General features: G+C 36.9%; 1 protein-coding gene and 1 non-coding gene across 4 annotated transcripts in view; one reads left to right on the top strand and one right to left on the bottom strand.

The window, feature by feature from the left end:
- Positions 1-7,152, top strand: part of LOC111142710 (abhydrolase domain containing 3) — a 42,853-nt gene extending 35,701 nt beyond the window's left edge. For all 3 annotated transcript variants that reach the window (XM_022495998.1, XM_022495997.1, XM_022495996.1), the window contains 3 exons: positions 1,922-1,970; positions 2,050-2,215; positions 6,291-7,152. In XM_022495998.1, coding sequence (XP_022351706.1) covers positions 1,922-1,970; positions 2,050-2,215; positions 6,291-6,469 — 394 coding nt within the window. In that variant the 3' untranslated portion in view covers positions 6,470-7,152. The remainder of the gene's footprint in view (positions 1-1,921; positions 1,971-2,049; positions 2,216-6,290) is intronic.
- A 3,074-nt stretch (positions 7,153-10,226) lies between these two features.
- Positions 10,227-10,299, bottom strand: TRNAK-CUU. Its single transcript has one exon. It is a non-coding gene; the product is annotated as a tRNA-Lys (tRNA).
- Between the last annotated feature and the right edge of the window lie 1,210 nt (positions 10,300-11,509).

Raw genomic sequence — 11,509 nt, 5'->3', positions numbered from 1 at the left:
CTCTCTCTCTCTCTCTGACAAATAAATAAATAAAATCTTTAAAAAAAAAAAAATAAGTGAGTCATCTTTAAAACCGATGTCTCCAAATTTCTTGGGTTATATTCCCCAACAGAAAGAAAGTTGTAAAGTATAATGCTGCTAATAGTTGTATATTTGTGTTTACATTATATGCATTTTCTACTGTGCCAAATAGTTTTTGTTATAAAGATATACAAAAATAAAAAGATTTTAAGCATAAGCTAAAAATGTAGATAAAAGTTGTAATATTTTCTTTCTGGATCTCAGTGGTACAACCCCTAGGGAGATGTGCCCCTACTTTGAAGATCACTGTTCTGTCACTATTCTAAATTATTCCAAAAGACTAAAAATGTGAGCATTGACTGTGTTGAATAACATGAGGGCTATTTCTCCAGATTTTCTTTTTTTTTTTTTTTTTTAATTTTTTTTATTTGACAGAGAGAGAAAGATCACAAGTAGGCAGAGGAGCAGACAGAGAGAGAGAGGGGAAAGCAGGCTTCCCGCCGAGCAGAGAGCCTGATGTGGGGCTTGATCCCAGGACCCTGAGATCCTGACCTGAGCAGAAGGCAGTGGCTTAACCCACTGAGCCACCCAGGCACCCCTATTTCTCCAGATTGTCTACCTGTTGGTAATCTGTTAGTACCTAATTGTTTCCTAGGTAGTAAGCAATGTATTAAGTGTTTTTAGCGCAGAATAATATAGTTTCTTAAGCATATGCTTACACACGTAGTACATTTTAGAAGCTGGGGAAACGCACTTCACTTAGATATTCTCAGCCCCCACTTAATGTTACCAGAATACTATGTTTGCATTAATTTTTCCGGAATTGTTTATATATCTTCTACCATTTAAATTGGTGTGATACTAAAGAACAGAGGTGTTTCTGTTTCTATTTTGATGACTATTACCATCCGTTTTTGGGTTAATTGATCAATGTAATACAAATGCTAAATAAAAAGTCCAGTTAATTTGTACAGGACTTAGCGAAAACCATAGATACCCCAAAAGGTGACATTAAACATTGGATTAAATTTAGCCTATTTATTAAATTCAGATATTAATTATAAAATATTGCTTAAAATATTAAAAAGATCACTAATTGCTCATTGTCACTGAAATGGAGGACAATAGCAAGAAAAGTGAAGAGAATGATTTGGCAATTAAAGTACTGGTTATATAAGAAAAATGACCCCCATTTAGGGATGCCTGGCTGGCTCAGTCAGTAGAGCATGTGATTCTTGATCGCAGGGTCATGAGTTCAAGCCCCACAGTGGGTGTAGAGCTTACTTAAAAATAAATAAAATACTTAAAAAGAAAGAAAAGTGACCATATACAAGCATATGAAATATAAATTTTAATTTTCAACAAAGCAATTTTAAAATAATGTCTTCAAGTGGTTTATCCAAGGGAAAGCTGGTTTAAATAAGGCCTTTTCAGCCAAATTGGTTTAATAGTTGCAGAGTGTAGGTACATCTTGTTATGAAACAACATTTATGTTTATTATTACAAAATTATTTCAGTGTCCTTCAATTAAGAAAAAAGTACACTGGGTAGCTCAATGGGTTAAGCATTAAGACCCTTGATTTTGGCTCATGTCAGGATCTCAGATCAAGCCCCGGGTCAGGCTCCACGCTGGGTGTGGAGCCTGCTTAAGATTCTCTCTCCCTTTCTCTCTGTCCCTCCACCTCACTCTTTCTCTAAAAAAAATAAAAGTACTTAAAAAAACAAGTCTTCAGGATACATATCAATGTACTTCTGCTAAGTCTGATTAAGTAAATATTTATTGAGTACTCACTTTGTGCCCTGTGATAGCCTATTTGGTTAATTATTATTATGTACTTTAGGTGTGATAGAGATAGCTATAACCTGAAATTTTTTTACCTTTGAAATTATTTTGCTGCAGGCACCGTCATATGTTTGTGAAACAAATCGACATGGATCACGTCATGAAGGTAAGAGAGAAACATTATATAATATTTTGATTTCCCCTTCGGATTCCAAGAAGAGAGATCATCTCTTTTTATGTTTCAGGCTAAATCCATCAGAGAGTTTGATAAGCGATTCACCTCAGTCATGTTTGGATACCAAACGATTGATGATTATTATACTGATGCCAGCCCAAATCGTAGACTGAAATCAGTGGGAATTCCAGTGTTGTGTCTGAATTCTGTGGATGATGTTTTCTCACCAAGTCATGGTAAAATTCACATTATTTCCGTACATTTTGACATGAATTGGCTGTTTTAAAATCTTGGTTTTTTTTTAAGAAAATACAGTAATGAGAAATTAAATGTCATATAAATTGTTTTCCAGTGCAATACAAAAAATAGCTAGATACTCGTAATTTAGTATCTAAATGGGTGAAGTCACTTTAAATGCTTTCACGGACCCTTATCTAGTTCATTATGAGAGTCTTCGAATGAATTATGTCTCTGAATATTTTGCTTGTTCTAACTTTTTATAACCTTTCCTTTTTACCAAATACACTGTCCTTTGGACAGATGACGTTACAATGTCTTTGCCTTACAAGTTCATTGTCATCACTTGCCTTTTCTTCCTCAGATTCTTAAGCAGAAGGCTTTGGAGTTTTTCTCCCCTTTAAACTGGGAAGAAAACTTGAGACTTTATAGACATGATGTTCTTAACTATCTCCATGAGTGTAGCACATTTCATCCCATTTGAAGGGAAACAGTCTTTGTTTTTCCCTGGATACTGTATAAAAGAAAATTAAGCCCAGATTAACTTCCTCGCTCTCTTAATTTAAGAAATAGGGAATTTCGTAGCAAAGATATATATGCATGTGTTCATATATTGAAGCAATGTAAGATCATTAGAAATCATCCTAAGTACCAGCAGACTTGACCCATACTTCTTTACTTTTTTTAAAAAGTTAACATATAATGTGTTATTTGTTTCAGGGTACAGGTCTGTGATTCATCAGTCTTTCACAATTTATAGCACTCCCCATAGCACATACTCTAATTATTTTTCTAATGAAATTTCACAAAGCCTTTTTTTTTTTTAAACGTTTTACTTATTTATTTGAGAGAGAGAAAGCACAAGCAGGGGGAGCAGCAGAGGGAGAGGGAGAAGCAGGCTCCCCGCTGAGCACAGAGCCAGACCCCAACCCAACACAACATGGGCTTGATCCCAGGACCCTGAGAGCATGACCTAGCTCAAGGCACACACTCAGCCTCACCCAACTGAGCCACCCAGTCTCCCTAAAAAAGGCTTTAAAAAAAATTTTTTTTTAAAGATTTTATTTATTTATTTGACACAGAAAGAGAGAGAGAGATCACAAGTAGGCAGAGAAGCAGGCGGTGGGTGGCGGAGGACACAGGCCCCCCGCTGAGCAGAAGGCCCAATGCAGGGCTGATCCCAGGGTCCTGGGATCATGACCCGAGCTGAAGGCAAGGGCTCAACCCACTGAGCCACCCAGGCACCTCTCCCCAAAAAAACTTTTTATACATTTTTTTCTCACTTCCCCCCAAATACTTCAAAAACATTTTCCCCTGAGTACTTCATTAAAAAAAAGCTAATCTGACTATAAACATATGTATTGTCAACATTTCAGAAAATCTCCAAAGTACATAAAAATAAAAATCACCCATCATTTGATTGTGTGACTTATGATTAATCAGAAATAACTTTAGATGGTGGGGACTTTTTGGCCTTTCACCACAAATCAAGAAATGAAACTGTGAACTTTAGTTTTAGTTGAATTACATGGTGGCCATTTAGCCTCCTTTCACTGGATTAAGGAAGTGTAGTACTTTTCCTTTCTTAATATTTCTTAATATTTAATATTTATATTAACATGTAATATTAAATATTAGAAATATTTAATTTCTTAATATTTCACCAATATTTAATAATATTTCATAATAATTTCTCTTATCAACCACAATTTCTCATCATGTTAACCTGCCCCACTTTGTTGAAATTTAAATTCATTATTCCCTATTCTTTCCCAAGCCCTTAAGATAGTCTTGCCACTGGGGCACCTGGGTGGCTCAGTGGGTTGGGCCTCTGCCTTCGGCTCGGGTCATGATCTCAGGGTCCTGGGATCGAGTCCCGCGTCGGGCTCTCTGCTCGGCGGAGAGCCTGCTTCCTCCTCTATCTCTCTCTCTGCCTCTCTGCCTACTTGTGGTCTCTCTCTGTGAAATAAATAAACAAAATCTTTAAGAAAAAAAAAAAAAGATAGTCTTGCCACTTTGAATAAGTAGGCAACTGTCTGCATCCTGAGAATGCAGGCAGCCAGCATCTTTCACGTGACTCAATGGGGCACAGCCTTTGTTCTTGTGATAGGACTGTAACTATCAGTGTCAGAAATTCCTGAGTGTATCCAGAGTGTGAAATTGGGACTCATAACATAATAATTCCATCAGAGGCAAGTGAAGCATTCTAAATCAAAGCCTTTAACGTGAAAAAGGAAAAGCAAAAATAAGATGTCATTTCACCTTATCCTGCTCTTGAGCTCACACCCAAGATAGGAAATACTCCTCTTTAGATGGGGCTGGCCAAGGATATGAGTTTAGGGCCCCTTTGGGCAAGGACTTGGCTTGCTGGGCCTTGATGTAGGATCTTGAAATTTATTCTTTGGAGAGCATTGTGTAAAGGGGTCAAGCTGAGTGCATCGTCTGAACAAGCAATTTGGACACAGCAGTAGCTCCATCTTGTAAGGGTCTCAGTTCTAGAGTGTGTCAGTTTCCTTTCCTTCATTAGAAGGGTACGGGATAGAGATATCTTACCTTTAATTAGCTCATTTACCCTTAAGACTCTGTCCAAGATATGAAGGTCTAAATACTGCCACAACCACATTAACTTAATGAAGGAGATAAGATTTAGCAGTATCTGAAATTAAAACACTTCTCATGCCAGGTTGTGATTCATTATAGATCTTAAGTCAAAACATTTTCACTGGGGCACCTGGGTGGCTCAGTCGGTAAAGTGGCTGCCTTCGGCTCAGGTCATGATCCCAGTGTCCTGGGATCGGGTCCCACATTGGGCTCCTTGCTCCGTGGGGAGCCTGCTTCCCCCCACCCCTCTCTCTACCTGCCTCTCAGCCTGCCTGTACTCTCTCTATCTCTCTGACAAATAAATAAATAAAATCTTTAAAATAAAATAAAATCTTTAAAAATAAAATCTTTAAAAAATCTTAAAAAAAACATTTTCATTGTAAACTCTAAGCATGGGAGAAAAAATAAAAATAAAACAACTTCAATTCACATGCCTTAGAGTGAAGCTTTTACTCAGGATAGGTTTTGTTGAGTATAGAAAAAGACTGTCATTACTACAGAGTTATTTAAATATAGCAGCTATATTTTCAAAATAAAATTTTTCTTTCTCCTGAGTACATATAGAAAGCCAGACCATGATGGGGCATCTGGGTGGCTCAGTTGATTAAGCGTCTGCCTTTGGCTCAGGTCATGATCCCGGAGTCCTAGGATGGAGCCCCATGTCGGGCTCCCTGCTCAGTGGGGAGCCTGCTTCTCCCTTTTCCTTCTGACACTCCCCCTGTTTGTGCTCTCTCACTCTCTCTCTGTCAAATAAATAAATAAAAATCTTAAAAAAAAATTCAGATCACAAACTCAAAGAAAGAAAGAAAAACAAAAGAAAGGAAGGAAGGAAGACAAGGAAGAAAAAGAAAAAATAATCCCCAGTGTTAAACACTATTGCCACTTGGGAGTATTTCTTTCCACTCTTTTTGCTATCTATATATGTTTTTACTATATACATTAATTATATAATTTTGAGTGCTTAGTTGGCCAACAATTGACCCCTCAGGAATCTAACGTCATGTAAAATTAACCAAAGTCATGCACAATGAATTTATCATTCTCACAAAGGTGATAAGATTAGTTCTTGTTTTCCTGGTGTAATACCTAAGTGAGGATCTTAGAACATAATGTAAGTATTCACCATTCCTTGAATCACCTTTCTTTATTTTCTCAAAACAAGACAGGGCCTTTTTATACTTTTAGGTTATGAGTAAACACTTGGATTGATTCTTCCAAAAATGGTGGTTTAGTACATAACTGTAAACATGATCTGTTGTAAGAATATAAATGGCTGATATAAATTAGTGAAACTTATTCTGTTAGCCGTACTCCTTACAAATATTTATTTATGTAATGGTGTTTCAACTTATAATGATTAGAAATAATAAGAGCATGCACTTTTCGTAACAAAACTGGGTAATAATTATGTATTTTTCTTTCTCCTTTCCTTCTCTTACCTCCCCTCTTCCCTCATCTTTTTCTTTCCCCAAGCTATTCCAATTGAAACTGCCAAGCAAAACCCTAATGTTGCTTTGGTCCTTACTTCTTATGGAGGCCATATTGGTTTTCTAGAAGGAATCTGGCCAAGGCAGTCCACTTACATGGATCGAGTCTTCAAGCAGTTTGTGCAGGCCATGGTTGAGCATGGACATGAACTCTCCAGCATGTAGCTCCTTAGGTGCATTTTGTCTGAACCACCATATAAAGGCAACTCAGCTTAGTGCACAAATCTTAACTACTGTATATAAAGCAGATAAGCCAGCAGGTGGTGAAGAGGTCCAGAATGACATGCAAAAACCACTTTTTTGGGAAAACAAAACAACTTTGTAGCAAGAAATGAAATAGAGATTTAGATTGTAACTTATGTAGATTTTATTTTTACTACGCCTTACCAAGTATGACCTTAAATAAAGTAGTCAAACATGGAATTGCACTTAACCAAAACTATTGTGTAAAAAAGATTTTAATTCCTCAGGGTTTTAATCTAGGCTGGTATTTTTTTAGATTACTCATTTTAGGTGACTTAATGGTACTTTAATAACTGTTAAGAGATTTTGATTATTAGAATGTAAGTTATAAGTTGGCACATTCCTAAGGGTATTTATACCTAATGATGATAATGTGAAAACTGAATGAGATCAAATACAACGCGCTAAATCTTTTACATATTCTAACTTTAAAAGGCAAATGCAACAATGTTAGACTGATGTCTATACATGCTCTTTTACTCTGATAATAATAAATTAAGGCTGATTTATGTTTTATAACAATTATAGTTTTCATGCTTATTTTTAAAATAGTATATGTGCATACATATATGTCAATATATTAAAATAAATTCTATCATTTTAAACTGTCTGTGAGTCTTTATCTATAAAAAAGTAATCCCTAGAAATTAATTTATGCTAATTTCATGAATACATTAGTAAGAAATATTAAAATGTTTTATTTCTTTTTTTTAAAGATTTTATTTATTTATTTGACAGAGAAAGATCACAAGTAGGCGGGGGTGGGGGGCCCCCACAGGGAAGCAGGCTCCCTGCTGAGCAGAGAGCCTGATGCGGGGCTCAATTTCAGTCTGTATGGTTCTTGTGGGGCTGATCCTGTCTTTCAGAGTTATCGTCTAAATTTTAAACAAATTGCATCAAGAAAACTATACCCAGTGGTCAGTGCTAGAATGGGGGAGGTAGCACCTCACCTCCCTCTACATACAAAACTTCATTCCAGCCAGGTTAAAGAGAGAAACATTTCTTTAATCCATAAAAGCACTAGATAAAAACACGGGACATTATTTGTATAGTTTTAGAATGGAGAGGTAACATGTGAAGCAATATATAAAAATGAGAACCCACATAGAAATGACAGATGTGATTACATAAACATGAAAACTTGAGTTCTACAAAATCACCATGAACAAAATTAGACTAAAAATGACAGAGAAAAGTATTTGCAGGGATGCCTGGGTGGCTCAGCCAGTTAAGCGTCTGTCTTGGGCTCAGATCAAGATCCCAGGGTCCCGGAATCGTGCCCCACGTTGGGCTCCCCACTCATCAGGGAGTCTACTTCTGCCTCTCCCCCCAATTGTGCTCTTGCTTGTTCTTTCTCAAATAAATAAATAAATAAATAATATCTTTAAAAAAAATTTGCCATATACAGTAGGTTAGTATCTCCCACAGCTAAAGAACTCTTAAAAATTGGTAATGAAACACCTGATAGAAAAATGGGCAAGGATATATAAAGGACACCCACAGAATAATAGCCAAAGGGCAGGCCATCTCTCACTCTAGAGAGCTTTTTTCTTTTTCTTTCCTTTCTGTTCTTACCTTCACTTAATATACTTCCACTTTGCTTCAAAAAAAAAAAACCAAAAAATTTATAAATTTTAAAAATTTATTTTAGGTTTAAAATTTATAAATTTATAAGATTTATAAAAAGGTGGACAATCTCACTAGTAGTTTAGGAAATGCAAAATTTAAAAACAAAGCGGAGGCACCTGGGTGACTCAGTGGGTTAAGCCTCTGCCTTTGGCTCAGGTCATGATCTCAGGGTCCTGAAATCGAGCCCCGCATCAGGCTCTCTGCTCGGTGGGGAGCCTGCTTCCCCTTCTTTCTGCCTGCCTCTCTGCCTACTTGTGATCTCTCTCTCTGTGTCAAATAAATAAATAAAATCTTTTTAAAAAAATAAATAAAAATAAAAAATAAAAATAAGGGGCGCCTGGGTGGCTCAGTGGGTTAAGCCGCTGCCTTTGGCTCAGGTCATGATCTCAGAGTCCTGGGATCGAGCCCCGCATCGGGCTCTCTGCTCAGCAGGAAGCCTGCTTCCTCCTCTCTCTCTGCCTGCCTCTCTACCTACTTGTGATCTCTCTGTCAAATAAATAAATAAAATCTTTTAAATAAATAAATAAATAAATAAATAAAAATAAAATAAAAACAAAGCGATCTGTGACCATGAGATTACAAGTTTAATAACATACAGGATTAATAATATATAGTGTTGGTGACAGTATGGGGAAATAGTTATACAAATGTTTGTTAAGTTATGTAAAGGAGCAACTTTTTGGAAGGCAAAATATTTTGATAGCATTAAAAGACAAGAGCAGGGGCACCTGGGTGGCTCTGTGGGTTAAGCCTCTGCCTTCGGCTCAGGTCATGATCCCAGGGTCCTGGGATCGAGCCCCGCATCGGGCTCTCTGCTCTGCAGGGAGCCTGCTTCCTCCTCTCTCTCTCTCTGCCTGCCTCTCTGCCTACTTTTGATCTCTGTCTGTCAAATAAATAAATAAAATCTAAAAAAAATTAAAAAAAAAAGACAAGAGCAAACATCTAGAAATCCCATTTGAAGAATCTATCCTATAGAACAGCCAGCAATTATATGTAAAGACACAAGCTGTTTGCAGCTTAGACATTTATGATAACAACCTGTTTAGTGAGAGATGAGTAAATTATGACATTCACACTTGTATAACCATCAAAAAGAATGAGGTAACACTATATTACTTATTTTTTAAAAGATTTTATTTATTTATTTGTCAGAGAGAGAGCACAAGCAGGAGGAGCAGCAGGCAGAGGAAGAAGCAGGCCCCCTGCTGAGCCAGGAGCCTGATGCAGGACTCATTCCATGGGCCTGAGATCATGACCCAAACCAAAGGCAGACGCTTAACTGACTGAGTCACCCAGGCATCCCTATGTGTACTTATTTTTAAAGATAGTTCTGATATGTTATTTAATGAAAAACAATCTGCTAGTTTATACAGTATGATCTCAGTATAAAACAAAAAAACTAAATACGGCTATACAGGCATGTGCTTGTGTGTGCGTTCGAGTTATAATGAGATGAGCATTTTCAAGTGTTGATTCTTTCATGTGGAGGATATACTCTTCTCCCCAGCTGTATCTGCAAACAATAACAAGCTCTGAGAAAGAAGGCTGTGTTTTAATTATTACTACATCCCATGCACTTAGCATATTGCCTGAAACAGAGTAGGTTCTTAGGCAACATTAGTTGAGTAATAGCAATATAAGCATGAAAATACTACCTTGTAAGCCAGCTCCCTGTTGTAATAAAGTTAACTTTATGTGTATGTACTTTTCCACTTGCTAGCTCTTCATGTTTCTGTTCCTATTGTCATCACCATTTATACAAAGCCTTCTTACAGAGCATTGTATTCACAATAGGAATACAAACGGATACTGTAGCTTTCCTTTTTTCCTTTTTGACAGAGTCCTATACATTTTTTTAATATCTTAAATTCAGTAAATACACACAAATTTTATGGAACAATGGTTTCTCTTACCATATGCAATATTCAGAGGTTAATACACCCTTATAATTTGTAGCCCATCCTATTCTAGTCCGGTCTATTTTATTCTTTTAACTATCCCATTTTCCTTTACTGTTTCCTTTTTAATTTTTTTTTAAAAGTAGGCTCCACACCCAAAGTGAGGCTTGAACTCATGACCCTGAGATCAAGAGTCACATGCCCTACCGACTGAGCCATCCAGGCACCCTTCCTATTTTCATTCTTTAAATGAAAATCTTACTAATTCTTAAATCTGGGGTATGGGTGTACAGGTGTATTATTCTCTCTGCTTTTGTGCATTGATTTTTTTATGACTTTTAAAAAATTACTCTAAAAAAATTTTTTAGACCTACTAATGGGTTGCAAACTACAGTTTAAAAGACTGGAATTCTAGGAGTTACTGAAAGTTAAAGGAGTCACTGTCGTCTATGGCAGTTGTCACACTTAGTTGTCATAGCTTCTTATCAGCTCTCCCCCAGCAGTCTATAAATACAGTGAAGACAGGGAACATATCCTCTTTGTTCTCCATTTTATCCCCTGGGATCAGCACGGTGTCTGTCTCATATTAGGTTTATTATTAATTAATAATACTTAATATCATTTGAACCAGGGCCTGACTCTGATGGCACAGTAGATCCTACATGCAAATCCAGACTGGGGAGAGGAGGACACCTGGGTGGCTCAGTCGATTAAGCCTCTAACTTCAGCTCAAGTCATGATCCCAGGGTCCTGGAATCAAGTCCCACATCGGGTTCTCTGCTCAGTGCAGGGCCTGCTTCTCCTTCTGCCTGCTGTTCCCCCTGCTTGTGCTCTCTCTCTCTCTCTGACAAATAAATAAATAAAATCCTTAAAAAAAAAAAAGAGTGGGGAGAGGAGAGATTTTAGCAACCACTCTCCCCATCAAATTATCTGTTAAAGCAGACTGTTTCCCCTACTGACTTTATAGTCAAAATGGTGATTGGTAAAATTACACAGTTTCTCTGAACCTAACAAAGCCCTGGGCACAAGGTAAGCACTCAACTTTTTAGAACCTAATTTGGAGTCAATGAGGACAATTTGCAAGGTCAGGTGATAAAGAATACTCAGGGAATGGTCTATTTCAACTCCGGGTCTCACTTAAAAAATAGTATTTTGGACCTAACCTTTTCGGAAAACAAGCTAAGACATAGAACAGGAACTGGTCGTCCTTCTCCTACAATACAAAATTGACACCAGCAATGATACCCAATACAGTAAGAATCATTGCATATAATTGATTTTATTGTTTTACTTTTAAATTTTATCTCTAAACAAAGAGATTGATATATGTTCATGGGACTTATGATGATAAAAATGATGTTTCCTGCTCTCATCATATTTAAAGCTGTGCATTATTCAACTGTGCTATACTGTAATTAAGTAATACTTTTCTGGC

Source organism: Enhydra lutris, unplaced genomic scaffold, assembly GCF_002288905.1.
Source record: "Enhydra lutris kenyoni isolate GAN:26980312 unplaced genomic scaffold, ASM228890v2 scaffoldscaffold8, whole genome shotgun sequence".
Classification (NCBI taxonomy): Eukaryota; Metazoa; Chordata; class Mammalia; order Carnivora; family Mustelidae; genus Enhydra; species Enhydra lutris.
Note: the sequence above shows the minus strand (reverse complement) of the source record. Positions and strands in the feature narration are given on the sequence as shown.